The 15,029-nt window shown below is 37.8% G+C and overlaps 1 protein-coding gene and 1 long non-coding RNA gene across 2 annotated transcripts in view; both read right to left on the bottom strand.

The window, feature by feature from the left end:
• LOC135787380 (uncharacterized) overlaps positions 1 to 15,020 on the bottom strand; it is a 33,024-nt gene extending 18,004 nt beyond the window's left edge. Inside the window, exons 1-4 of the mRNA XM_073812875.1 lie at positions 14,885 to 15,020; positions 14,642 to 14,780; positions 4,232 to 4,749; positions 3,914 to 4,002 (exon numbers count right to left, since the gene is read on the bottom strand). Coding sequence (XP_073668976.1) covers positions 3,914 to 4,002; positions 4,232 to 4,481 — 339 coding nt within the window. The 5' untranslated portion in view covers positions 4,482 to 4,749; positions 14,642 to 14,780; positions 14,885 to 15,020. The remainder of the gene's footprint in view (positions 1 to 3,913; positions 4,003 to 4,231; positions 4,750 to 14,641; positions 14,781 to 14,884) is intronic.
• Positions 1,812 to 3,039, bottom strand: LOC141281304 (uncharacterized). Its single transcript, XR_012335522.1, has 4 exons — positions 2,841 to 3,039; positions 2,595 to 2,701; positions 2,036 to 2,504; positions 1,812 to 1,930 (listed from the first exon to the last, which is right to left on the bottom strand). It is a non-coding gene; the product is annotated as an uncharacterized lncRNA (long non-coding RNA).
• Positions 15,021 to 15,029: the final 9 nt, after the last annotated feature.

The raw sequence follows: 15,029 nt of genomic DNA on the forward strand, positions 1-15,029 counted from the left end.
GAACGCAGCGAAACCTATTACATGAAGTCAGGGCTCAACATAAAGGACTGCCCGGTTGCCCGGGGCAAGCGTGAGAGACGTTTGGGCCAGTAAAAAGAATTGTCACTTGTATTCAGCACCTCCACCATGGACAGCACTCGCTAAGGTTGAACTTAACAAGGTTTACCTTAAGCAACATCCTAAGGTATAGTTCGGAGAACACACGTAGGAAAGGTATACCTGTAGTTAAGGTGTACCTTTTGAGTCTTTGTAGCGCGCTAAGAGACAACGTTATCGGAGAACGCAGCCCAGGTATGTCAGGAAGTCTGTAGGCTTTTGGGGATTCAATGGCATAGCTGCCAGGAACTTCAGACCTTGCAGAAGTAAATTTACATCTAATGTCAGATTCTATTTTTACATATTGTATGGCTTTGACTGAAGCAGTACAAAAAAGCAAAATCAGGTTCAGGATGCTGGAAAAATTACGGAAAACATAATATTGTGCCAGGGCAAATGATTTATAAAAAATTAAAACACTCAGGCCTAAAACCAAGATGGGACGATCCTTATGCTGTCCTACTAGGTACACCTTCAGCAATAAAATTCAACAATAAACTCAGCTAGGGATGCACCGATACCGATACTGGTATCGGGTATCGACCTCGATACCAAATTTTCTAAAGTACTCGTACTCGTTAAAAGCCCCCCGATACATGGAATCGATACCACGGTCTGAGAAATGTCTATGTTTTTTGCGGCGTGTAAGGGGTTAAAGCTTCTTGTGATGTCCAAAGAGGCAGAGTTTAAAACAAACTGGAAACCAGTCCTTTGTTTTTTTTTCTTAAATTATATGACTAAAGCTGTTACCTGTAAATTTAAATCATGTTTTTTTATTAAGCACTCGGTATCGGCAAGTACTCATACTCGTACTCGTATTCCAAAAAAGTGGTATCGGTGCATCCCTAAACTCAGCAGTGAACTAGTGAAGTTGCTAGGTAAACCTAGATACAAATTAGCTTATACTCCCCAAATCTTAGACAGGCGAAATGCTGTGGGATGGAGTCATGAGAAGAACTTTGTCTTTTAGTGACAGGGGGGTCACCTCATGATGAAGATATGGGGTGGGGGGAAAATTTTTAGCTTCACCGGAACCAGCTTAGTCGCCTGATGGTTTCTATAGTTTCTATGGGAGTCAAAACTAGTTATTTCCTAGCAATAGTCAAAACAAGATATTTCCTAACAAATTTGTTTAAACCAAGTTGTTTTTTTGGCCATGGAGCTCTTTTGTTTTCGATCGACCATACAACTAGTCAAGAGTTAAGAAGTTCCTCAGACCTTATAATTAATGGCAGTCAATACAGCAATGTTTAACTCTGGTAAGTAGAGTTAACTAGTTCGTCAGACCAAATAATTAAAGGCAGTGGATGCGTCGATGCTTAACCCTGTAGTTAAAATTAAGTGGTTCGTCAGACCAAAATAATGTAACAAAAAGGCAGACGATGCGGCACACTTTACTCTATTGATAAAGAGTAAGTGGTTCGTCAGACCAAAATAATGAAAGGCAGACGATACGGCAAACTTAACCCTATTAAGAGTAAGTGGTTCGTCAGACCAAAAATAATATAACAAAAAGGCAGACAATGCGGCAAATTTTACTCTATTGGTTTACTCTACAGCACAAAAGGTTGTGGGAGAGGAGCAGACATACTGATGAAAAATATAAATCTTGAATGAACTGTAAGTTGCTTTAGATAAAAATGTCTGCCAAATGAGTCAAATGTACAAAATGCAGTCTTTTTGTCTTTCACTTACTCTTGGTTAAAGTGGGGTCCATAATTGGGGTCCAAAGAAGGGGCTTTTTCCGTGCAGCATCTTTATAGCACAGAACCTAAGTCCAAGACGTTTTTTGGCATGACCCTGTGTATGAACTCAGAATATTTCTCAGGTGCTCCTGTAAGCAAAAGATTGTGTTGAGAAGTAACAGGATCACATGATCATGATGTCACTAAAAGCAAGTTTCCATGTTCCACTAAGTTATCTAAAATCTCCAGCTCACCTTTATGTCCTTTGGATTTGTATGCAGCGTCATTGATTAGACGACCAATCCCAAAGTCAATTAACTTCAGTTGTACACCTTCACTGTCCACCAAGATGTTTCCAAAATGGGTGTCATTGTGAAACACCCAGTGCTTTATGCAATGTTCAACTGCTTTCACTAATTGAAGCTTAAGCCTGCGTGCTTTATCTTCCGGCAGTTTTCCAGGTGTAGAGATATAATTACGCAAGGGCATCCATTCGTCTAGGTACTCCAGAACAAACATGAGGTAATTGCGTTCCTCATACCAGTCAATCATTCTTATAACATAGGGGCATTCAGGAGCTTCTTTTAACTTCAACATTAAGGCCACCTCTGTAACAAGTGGTCTGGAATATACATGCTGAAAGCCTGGAAAGCCTTAGTTTTGATGACTTGGATAACAAATACATCTTTCTTCCTCACGTAGCCTCACACACTTGATGGCGACCTGCAAAGAGAAAGACAAAATGAAACATTGAAAAGCGCAACATGTTTAAGGTTTGCACAATGTCTGTAGAAATAAGTATGGGTGCCGTACCAATTTGCCATCAGCTTTACGGGTTCCTCTATAGACCCTGCCATAGGCACCTTTCCCAAGAAAATAATCTTTACTCGTTTTATACTCGTATTCAGCATTAAAAGATTCTGAAACACACAATAAATGAAATAGAAAACAATGAAATAGAAAACAAACTCAGAGATGAACGACATACAAGAAATCATTGTCTGATGTGTCTACAATAAGATTTGCTTTTAAAAAATACAGTAAATTGTGCTGTCTTACCAGAACCTTTTGGCACAAGATAATTCGCAACCGCTGGGGTCGCCGGAACCTGTGTTATGATGCATTTAAACCAGTCGTGTGCTAAAATCTGATCGATTGTTAGTTGTTGATCTGGATTCATGTACAGGCATCGTCGAATGAGATCACGGGCATCTGTAAGTTTTAGAAAAGAGCTGGTAAGCCTTTCTATCTGTCTATATAGTTCTTGTATCAGATAGTGTTCCTCAGGCTCCTCAGTTTGTAGTGAATTGTGTTAACAGCACAAAAGTTTGTGGGAGAGGAGCAGACATACTGATGAAAAATATGAACCTTGAATACACTGTAAGTTGCTTTAAATAAAAATGTCTAAAATACCAAATGAGTAAAATGTACAAAATGCAATCTTCTTGTCTTTTACTTACTTATGGTTAAATTGCGTCCCGTAATCCTTACTACGCCTAATCATTGCAAGGGTGGAAATCTGTGCACCATCTCATAGAGCACCACACCTAAGGCCCAGACGGTTGCTGGCATGGCCAAGTATTGCAACCTCGTTAAGGCCTCAGGTGGAATGCAACATTTAGGTCCTGTAAGCAAAACATTGTGTTGAGTAATTTTGTAACAAGGTCACATGATCATGATGTCACTAAAAGCAAGTTTCCATGCTTCACTATGTTATTAAAAAACTCCAGCTCACCTTCACGTGGTTTGGATGTGTAGCCAGTGCTTTTGACTAGACGACCCATCCTAAAGTTTGTTAACTTCAGGTGCAAACCACTTTCATCCACCATGATGTTTCCAGAATGGATATCATTGTGAAGCACCTCATGCTTCAACAGTGTTGATCTGCTCTTACTAATTGAAGCATAAGGTGGTGAGCTTTGTCTTCCTTCATTCCCTTTTTATCGATATAGGAATACAAGTCCTTCCAGTCCCTTTGGTACTCGAGTACAAGCATGACCCAGGTGCGTGACCTGCAAGACCTGCAAAGAGAAAGACAGCATTGATAAAACATTGTAAAACCCCCGATACCGCACAAAACTTTTAAGGTTTGCCCAATGTTTGTTGAAATAAGTACGCGTGCCCTACTGTACCTCTTTGCCATCAGCTGTGCGGATTCCTGTGACAACATTGCTATTGATGCCGTCCTGATCATGAAGCTTATAATCAGCATTAAAAGATTCTGAAACACACACACAATAATAAAATGTATGAGGTAACATATTCACAGAGTAGAAAAGGGATCAAACACACGCTGACAGACTTAATACGATAACTACAGGCAGAGGTACAAATAAAACAAAACAATTACAGAGAACTTATAGAGAGTCCGTCAACAAGAGAAATAATAAACAATGAAATGGAAAACAAAAACATTGCTTTAGAGAGTACAGTCAATTTTGTTTTCTTACCAGGACCTTTTGGCAGAAGACATTTGGGGCTTGGTTTACCCGTTTTTTTCTGTCTCTGCTGACCAGCACTTTCAGGCCCAGGAATTTTGGACACTTTAGCCGCTGGATTTTTGTCCACATCCGGCATCGGATATTTAGATTGCCTGACATGCACATCGGTTCCTTCAAGACTCACACGAGTCTTGGAAATAGGCAGACTGGCTTTATCCGTGGCATCAGGATGTGCCTGATCTGCCCTGTGTGGAAGCATCACATGGTGCTCCACATCTTTTTTTTCTGGAGGTAATCTTCAAGTGATGTTGGTTCTTCTGGACCACCTTTAACCACCTTCGACTGACTGGCCAGATCTGAGGAATCCTTTAAAGAAGGATTGCTCGAACTGACTGGAGGCTGTGGATCCGGCACTGTCTCCACTTTGCCCCTCCGGATGCAGTCAAAGGGGCGCTTTAGTGCTTTTGGTTTGGTGTGGTCCAGACTGATGCTGGCTTTTGTTGCAGGACTGGCCAGATCCAGAACCACTGTAAGAGAAAATGCATTTAGACACATGAAATAGATTATAAACATTACAGATACTTGAGCAGTGTTTCCCCTACATAAAGGGGGCGCCCCGCCCTCCTAATGGCTCGACCCGCCCCCCTTGAAGGTCAAGTAAATTTGATTTGATTTTCTTTATAGCGCCAGAGAACAATTTGTTATTTTATTAAACAAACTATAACCCTCAAGTAATATGATATTTATCTTATTTCCACAATGGCATGTATTTCAGCATGTGTTTGTGCATTTACAATTATCCAGTGGAGTGCGACATTTTACTGTTCGGCTTAATTTAGTACTGCGCGCGCTCTCTGTCATGTTGTTTGCAGCGCGCGCCCCTCTCTCACATAACTGAAAAGGTGACGGTGTTTTCAAAGTCCGTTCCTCCTTATACTTTCTTTTTTGCATAAACCTCAACAGTCACGGATATGTTACTGACAGAGAAGACGACTGACCGAGTTTATCATGACTTTCCCACACACACACGCGCATTCTCTCCCTCTCTATATGCCCGCGCCGCGCACGTGGTTTGTAGTAACTCTGTGTAAAAGTAACAATGTATGCTGTCATATTTCTGTATTTGCGAATGACGCGAAAACACGCGCTTTCCCCTTTAAGCACGTCTTTGAATAAAGAGAGAGAGAGAGAGGAGTAAGAATGGTGCCCACGTTGAGAAAATTTAATAGAAGACTAAAGTATGTATGTCACTCATCTAATTACAGTATGTTAACTGGATAACACTGGATATAACTCAATGTATAGTTTAATAAAATAATGTATTTTAATTACACAAATAGTGATTGTTTACTAGCTGCTGACCAGCATAGGGAATCTCTATGGCTAATTTATAAGACATGTTGATGATACAGTACTGTGTGTTGTACCTTTTCTTGTTAACTTCTTCCACCTTGAAGCTATTTTGGGGATTTTCGCCTGGATTTGGCCTACCCAATTTCAAAAGCTTCGCATGCCCACATGCAGAGGTTTACATATAAAAGTTTGGTATCATTTTACAGGAAACCCATAAAACATTGTTGAAAGTGCTAAACATGGTTGTATGTGATATCAGTCCTCTAATAAACACAAAAATAAATAGGCACTTTTTGATGTTTTTTTTCTAAAGTTTTTATTTGAAAGTACACTGTAAAAAATAAATTGTTGGCTCAATGAATTATTTTTTAGTAACTAGTTCCACAGAAATTTTACGTTCACTCAATTTCTGACTCCAAAGTGTTACCTGGATTGATGTTTTTTAGTTGGCCCAATTTTGACTCAAATATAAAAAAGTATGTTTGCTCAACTAGCTTTATAGTTCATTCAACTAAAATGTTTTAATCAGTTGAATCTTTAAAAACTTACAGCAAAGACTCTGTCAATTAAATTTTAAGTATTTACTCAATGTTTTATGTGTTACTTCAATTAATATTTATTATTTGGGAATACTTAATAAACTTTTTAAAAATTATTTATCAAATAATTTATGCTGGTGTTGTTAACAAATAATTAACTTCAGTCACATAAAACCAAAAGCTTTATTCACTTATCATACAGACTGAACATACAGAATTAAGTCTTCTCTAAATAGAGGGCATAAAACAGTCCAAAAGCACTCCAAAATCAGTCAGAACATCTCCAGGGGCATTTAGGAGAACTTCTTCCGCCATGTATCCCTCTCTGCCTCTCTCCACATCATCACCGCTCTGGTTTGATAAACAGAGGAATATAAATACATACATAAAAACATGTTTAATATAATAAAGCTTGACGGTGAAAGACTTTATACCCTAAAATTGCCAAATTTCCCTCAGACATCACACGTAATTGAATCAAACACTATTGGGCGGTTTTCTCGAACAGGACTTATCACTGACTAAAATACTGACATCTCTTAACATATGAGTAACGTACTATTGTTTTGTCTCAAAATGCACGCCAGTGTTGTATTTTATAAGGTTTGTTTGTAAAAATGTCCCAATTATAATTAAGATGGAGTAATAAACCCTGTCCGGTAACCTTAACTAAAATAGCTCCACTTTAACTCGGACACATAACATAACACACCTTTATATAACTTATATCTTTACAAAAACGTCGAGTATTTGCGTCTTTGCCAATTAATATAGTCTAAAATTAACATTTATTTACAAACACTTACCTGACGTGAACTTGAGGAAACGGCTGTTGACTTGTGTCATGTGAATTCAGGCTGTTAGGTGCGGATTGATCTCTGATGAAATGACCTGTGTTCCAGTCCAGATCCTTCCGACTTAAGACATTTTAAATTAAAAACTCACGCACATACTGTACATACATACACGCGCGCGCGCGAGCGGGTCGCGCGTATGCGCGCGCGCACACGGGTACACACACGGGTATATTTAGAAGTTTTATCTAAGATTGTTATGATATTGGGACTATTTCTCCACCCGCTCCTTCAGCTCTGAAGTTCAAATTCGCATGCAGTCCGGTTATAACGAATGTAAAAGATATGAAACATCACTCAACAGCCATATCAATTAAGTGCAATCCTAAAATATGATTTAAAACATAACCCTTTCATTGTTAAGTATGAGAAATTAAAATGAATTAAATCACGTTTAAACGCCACAGAGATATCAGAGCCAGCAGTCGATTTCTGATGCGCTTGCCGAGGCGAGGCTGCGCTGGGCGGGGTGTGAGCACTTAAGCGCCGATGATTTTCTGGAGCTCATATTGAGCTCATATGCAGCTCCGTCCGAAAGTGTCCGAGCACATTTTTAAATAGACGCTATCTTTATTAACCGACCGCATATTTAAACTTTAAGCACATACATTCACGCCTGAACAACTCTTACAATTACATTTTGTGACCAAATAACAGTAATATTAGGAGCATTTTGTTGTCAGAAAAAAAGCTGTCATAACTCCACATATTTACCTGATTTGTCTTAATTAGTTCAGTCAACATTAGCCATTCTGAATGTTGACTGGAATTGAAAATAACCATTCATTTAATGTTTTAAACACAGATTTATCTAGACTTAAAATAATATGTCTTCTCAACTAGCTCAAACAAAAAAATTGGTTTAACTTATACATTTTTGCCCGTCCAACATTTCATTAATTGGATTTTTTACAGTGTATATAACTCTGGCCCTGGGTATCTCAGCTGCCTGCAGACATTTTTGTTTTATTCTAGCAATTGTCAGCTTACAGAGGAAATAGGAATTTTTTCTCTATCTTAATCTATGCAAAAGTTATTTTACTCCAACTGAAGGGAGGAATAATACCCTTTTTGTATACAATTTCTGCCTAAAAACATTTGAAGTGTCCCCATAACCACATACAGTGGAATAAATGCAATTTCTTTTAAAGAAAACCCTTTGAAGTTACATAAAAAGCTGCTGTTTGTGACAAATGTTGTTATTTATGTTGTTTTTCATATGATGAAACACCAATTTTTCTTTTTTATGTTCTAAACACTGTCTTTGATATAGGGCTGTCACTTTTGAGAAAAATCTAATTCGAACGGATTTCGAATATCATGCAATGTATCCGAATATATTCGAATATCTATGCGCCACACCCCCCCCCCACGCGCATAAAAAACCCACCGCAATGGAGATTCAATCACAAAATTATTAACAGTGACAGTCATAAACAGGGTTGTCTGGATTACTTTTTTACTTAATGTTTGAAACAGCAGGTTATCAACTTATGAATAACAAACTTATATATATAAAAAACGATTCAGAACAGTTACAAACAATAACGTGACAACTTAAATAGCAGCAGGAGTATATAGGTAGACGCAAACGGAATTTGCGCCCGCAGATTTCCAGATTTCCAATGACCATCATTGACAAGCACACATATCCCGCGCTTGAGCGTGTTTGTGACCAGAACTGTTATTGACAACAAGCACACATACAAAGCCTATCCTGCGCGCTTGTGAGCCATCATTCACAAGTACATTAACCCTGTGCGTGCTGTTTGCTTGCCCGTTTTCAATGATAGAGAGCACAAACCCTTTGATACTTGAGATGAAATTAAACTTACCGCTGAGTTAAGCAGATCTCACTTGTCGTCAATGTGACGCGCAACAGTCAGCACATGATCATTTCAAATCCGTTTACAAGACAAATGCTGTTGTTGTTTAATATAAAGTTTACATTGCATTGTAAAAATGATGAAATTATCTTCATACAAGCTAATTTCATAATGCAACGTATTAACACAAGCTTTTTATTCAATATGTCATTTTATATACAAACTATAATTCTATCTTGACATGCACATGAGGTTCATTTTGGTCCCATTTGATTCCCTCTCTTGTGGACAGTTGCCGTCGACGGTCTCACTCTCAGCCTCCTTCATATTACGAGGTGTTACTGTAAAAAATGCCTACACATGGCATTTAAAAAACCGGATGGTTTATTTATAGTTCGAATACGGATATTTCACGTCATGTTCGAATGCATATTCGAATATCGAATAAAAAGTGACAGCCCTACTTTGATAGTGTATAACTCTGGTTCTGGGTGCTCTAGCAGACTTCAGACAGTTCTGGTTGTTAGCAGCAGCAGACAGTAAACACCCAAAAAAAGAATGAACTCTTTAGCATTTCGCATTCAAAAGTTATTCTCATTTTACTAAAGGGTGTGAAAATACATTTTTCCAGGGTTCTTGCAGGTTTCAGCAAGTTAAATTTAAGACCTTTTTAAGACCTTTTAAGACCACTATGAGTAAAATTTAAGACCAACACGACACATTACTAGAAGCATTCAAATGATCTCAGAAATTCTCAAAACGTTCTATTTTTATTGATTCAGTTATAGAAAAATATAAAATGAACGCAGTTTTAAAACAGATAATCAAAATACATGGAAATACATTATGCTTAACTCTATTAGACTGCGAGTGTTGGCGCCGAAAATTTTTTACCCATAGCCCTTTAGGAAGAGACTTCTGACAATAGAATCCCTAAAATGGCTCATAGTGACCATTGAAATACATTGAGTTAGAGGCAAAGAGCTGTGATTTTTCTTAATTAATAGTCAAGAAATGCATTGATTTACAATATTTATACATCACACTAATATGTGTTAGTAGTATTTTTATAAAATTATATCAACAATGTTTTTTGATAAATAAAATCCACTAATATTAGATCAGTTAGTATGGTCAGCTGCTGGTTTGTGCCTAGTTTTACACTGCCTCATACAACTTTAAAGCTTTAAAATGCATCACACTCTGTAGTACGTAAGCTTATAGGGGAGGTTTCCCAGACAGGGATAAGAGCTTTCCAAACTTGAAAACAATTTGCACTGACATATCTTAAAATACATCAAAATGCACACAAGTAATGGTTTTAGTAAGGCATGTTTATTAAAACTAGTTATGTGTCATAATTAAACTAAGGCCTAGTCCTGGTTTAAGCTAATCCCTGCCCGGGAAACCACCCCATAATGTTTAATGTACAACTGACTGTGTGCTGTGTATATATCTTGTGCCTGTTTATAAATCTACAAAGGACAAAAGATCACTTTCAATTATTATTAATCCCTTAAAGCATTAATATATGCATTTTATTAAACAAGTTATTAATAAATTAATGTATTGCATTTAATTGAATACAGAATCACAGAGCCAAAAAACACTCCACCCATACGTTTTATGCATAAATATGCACTATATACCGCCATCAGGTTTAATAGCCTCTCTAATTACACAATAACGGATTAATCTGCATTAAGAAAATGAAATTAACCATTAAAAGGCTGTTTGATATGTGTTGCTAACGTTATCCACTAAGACCGTTTCTCAATCCGAAGGCTGAAGCCTCCGAAGGGTCGCATTTCTAAGATGGATACGTCATAAAGACTGTCTTATTTCAGAATATTAACTTTGAAATTAACTTTAAAACATTGCTTATTATTCTTAGTTAAACGTTAATTGTTGTAATATGCTTATGACTTGCGAATGTATGCTCAGTTAACTTAAATAAACCAGGCGATGCCGTATGCAGCAGCCTGCCTATGCGAAAGGGCTCTGATTCTACCGCTGTTCATTTAACCGTAACTCCTGAAGCATTTGCGCAATCAAAAAGTATGAATTGTTCCTAAAAGAAGACAATTGCACTTTTTTGAAATATATGGTTTATTACGGTACTTTCTTGCTTTCCGTCTGCCAATCGCTGCTGTTTGTGGAGAGCTGAAGGGAAAGCGCGTTAGGTTCGAGTGCATTGCAGCAGAGGGCAATATTAAAGTCTAAAACATAAAACTGTGTAACACTAAAGTTCACACGCTGTTGGTGGCCCGTGACTCGACGGCCTGACTGTTTAAGTTGATTTTCAATAAAGCAGCATTGATTTTTGTTCGCTTCTGTGTCCTCTATGTTTCAGAACCTGGCAAATGCTCAGGTAAGCCACGGGCTTATAAATTACCCCGAAAAAGATTTTTGCTTATACAAAACTAAAGTTAAGGATTGTTTCTCGCCAAAACCACAGCCAGATCACAACACCTGAAATATAGCTTATGGCATGATTTGCGTGGATTATGACAAAGTGCGGAACGTTTCTTTTTAGAGACCCACCATCATCCACTTTCTGCCTCCGCCACTGATTAAGTTAGTTCTTAAGCGTTTTAAATTACTATTTTATATTCTGCGGACAACGCTTTTCGGGATTGAACAGAGGTAAGAAATTTAAGACTTGGGTTAATTAAATTTAAGACCTGGGATAAAAATCTGGCTGTTTTTTAGACTTTTTAAGGCCTTAAATTTAACATTCTGAATTTTAGACTTTTTAAGACTTTTTAAGACCCCGCGGGAACCCTGTTTTTCATATTTAGGGCCCGAGCACACCAGTGTGAGGACCCTATTGTTTTTGCTCAGTTTCTTCTGCTTTTTCTTCTCCGAACTGAATTGAATTTTTGAGGGCCTAAACATGCTCGAAAACTCATGCAACTTTGCCTTTGCCAACTCTCCCTTGGAACCCGGCTCTAAAACCCACAGGAAGTCGGCCATTTTTAAATTTAGCTGTGATTTCTGCAAAGTATAAGTTACCTCTCCCTCTGAAACAGGCTTGACTACCCCGCTGTCTCGGGTTTAAAATAGCCTACCTCCCATTTTGAAACGGGAAACCCAAAGTTTTCCTCATTTCAGGGTTAACATACTCATGAGTTTTCACTTAACCACCTTTCTGAAACTGGCCCCTGGTGTCTATTTGAAAAAAGGGGGGGGGGTATTCTGGGTTCGGGCCTAATACAGACCCCGGAGCCCTCTCTTTGTTGAGGAGTGCTCCGGGCTCGGGCCAAATGCAGAGCTCAGAGCCCTGTCCTCGGACAGCACGCCAAATACGCATATCATTAATTCTATCTGTATTTGTAAGTGTGAACTCTTGAAACGTAATTTCTGTTTGACCCACAGCTTGATGAATTGAGGCGCAGCAAGTGACCCGCGCTGTCTAGATGAGTCAGAGGTTTTCATAAACATAAAAACATTAAGCTCTCGTCTAGCGAATCCAATGCTGTAAATGGTCATTAAACATCTAAAATGATCTTTATCTGCACGTTTCCTGAGAGGTGTACTGTCCCAAATACATAATCTAAAGCAAAGATGCTTCTTCATTCACTTTTTGGTTTAGTTTTTAAAGCATTCAGAAATGATAGAAAATAGACCAGACACACGCAGCTCCATGAAATGTCTTAAGGATATATTTATATTACTGTTCTTCAAACCTTTTCAGGTATTTTCATGAAAATAAAGAATATGTATAAGATTATGTTTGACGAGTGTTGCTTTTTTAAATGCATGTTTTAAACGACTCAAACCAACAGTGATTGGTAAGGACTGATCAAAAGCCGTAGTACATGAAGTAGCTGTGCATAATATATGGGTGTGATGGCTACAGCGTCACACAGGAAATTTTTAAATAACTCGTTTTATTTTCAGACCAGGAATACTCTTAAATCTAAAAAGAAAAAAAACTAAACGAATGGTTAACAAGTTTAATATGCATTTGTAAAATAGCAAATGCACACATTTAATCAATCACATAGAAATTAATATACTTGTAATATGAAGTGGACGCGGGTCCGGATCAAGTTGCCGTCGGGTCCGGATCCGGACCGGAGTCCGGACTTTGAGAACCCCTGTCCTAGACGTTGGCATCTTATAGTAATCTTTTATCTATAATCTAGCAGAGTTTGCACCATTGTAGAAATGAAACTAACAGTAAATTAGGTATATTATTGTTTTAATAGAGAATCAAATAAATAAGCACAACAAATATTTCTTCTTGCAAAGAGAAATGTAATATGCCTTTAAAAAGGTTTATGTCTGTTTAAAGTAATTAAAATAAAACACTTCACAGTCTTTACTGTATGAATTAAATATACACGCATTCGTATGAAGTACAACAGTTCTTCACTGATGAGCAGAGAGTAATTTTATTGAGAGATGAATTAGGATACTGTAGCTTTTTTTTTTTTACAACACAATAGTCTACCTCAAATTAGCCCACACACTTATGTAGATTGTGCTTAACAGTGTCTCTGTCTACCAACCACACTTTTTTTGCCATGGTTTATGCATATGATGGAGAACAAACTGTGACATTTCTCTAATTAGGTTGCTCTGTATTTTGCCCCTGGTTACTTTTGGCATATTTCTTGTGTTTTTTGAATTTTTTTTTTTTTACTTTAAATGCAAAATACACTTATGTTTTTCCCAAACTATTTGTGTTGATTTGTTATATAAACAAATGATTTACATAAAGTTTTTCCGGACCTATGAAAATTATGGGAATTCAGATTTGGACCTTTGAATGTAAACTTTGAGAACCCCTGTTCTAGATGAAATGAAACATTATTGATTTTGATCAGGGTAAATACTTTACTGGTCAGGTATGTCAGGAAGTCTGTAGGCTTTTGGGGATTCAATGGCATAGCTGCCAGGAACTTCAGACCTTGCAGAAGTAAATTTACATCTAATGTCAGATTCTATTTTTACATATTGTATGGCTTTGACTGAAGCAGTACAAAAAAGCAAAATCAGGTTCAGGATGCTGGAAAAATTACGGACAACATAATATTGTGCCAGGGCAAACGATTTATAAAAAATTAAAACGCCCAGGCCTAAAACCAAGATGGGATGATCCTTATGCTGTCCTACTAGGTACCCCTTCAGCAATAAAATTCAACAATAAAACTCAGCAGTGAAGTTGCTAGGTAAACCTAGATACAAATTAGCTTATACTCCCCAAATCTTAGACAGGCGAAATGCTGTGGGATGGAGTCATGAGAAGAACTTCGTCTTTTAGTGACGGGGGGGTCCCCTCATGATGAAGATATGGGGTGGGGGGCAAATGTTTAGCTTCACCGGAACCAGCTTAGTCGCCTGATGGTTTCTAGAGTTTCTATGGGAGTCAAAACTAGTTATTTCCTAGCAATAGTCAAAACAAGATATTTCCTAACAAATTTGTTTAAACCAAGTTGTTTTTTGGCCATGGAGCTCTCTTGTTTTCGATCGACCATACAACTAGTCAAGAGTTAAGAAGTTCGTCAGACCTTATAATTAATGGCAGTCAATACAGCAATGTTTAACTCTGGTAAGTAGAGTTAACTAGTTCGTCAGACCAAATAATTAAAGGCAGTCGATGCTTAACCCTGTAGTTAAAATAAAGTGATTCGTTAGACCAAAATAATGTAACGAAAAGGCAGACGATGCGGCAAACTTTACTCTATTGGTTTACTCTACAGCACAAAAGGTTGTGGGAGAGGAGCAGACATACTGATGAAAAATATAAACCTTGAATGAACTGTAAGTTGCTTTAGATAAAATTGTCTGCCAAATGAGTCAAATGTACAAAATGCAGTCTTTTTGTCTTTCACTTACTCTTGGTTAAAGTGGGGTCCATAATTGGGGTCCAAAGAAGGGGCTTTTTCCGTGCAGCATCTATATAGCACAGAACCTAAGTCCAAGACGTTTTTTGGCATGACCCTGTGTATGAACTCAGAATATTTCTCAGGTGCTCCTGTAAAATAAGATTGTGTTGAGAAGTAACAGGATCACATGATCATGATGTCACTAAAAGCAAGTTTCCATGTTCCACTAAGTTATCTAAAATCTCCAGCTCACCTTTATGTCCTTTGGATTTGTATGCAGCGTCATTGATTAGACGACCAATCCCAAAGTCAATTAACTTCAGTTGTACACCTTCACTGTCCACCAAGATGTTTCCAAAATGGGTGTCATTGTGAAACACCCCGTGCTTTATGCAATG

Source organism: Paramisgurnus dabryanus, chromosome 20 (assembly GCF_030506205.2).
Source record: "Paramisgurnus dabryanus chromosome 20, PD_genome_1.1, whole genome shotgun sequence".
NCBI classification, from domain to species: domain Eukaryota; kingdom Metazoa; phylum Chordata; class Actinopteri; order Cypriniformes; family Cobitidae; genus Paramisgurnus; species Paramisgurnus dabryanus.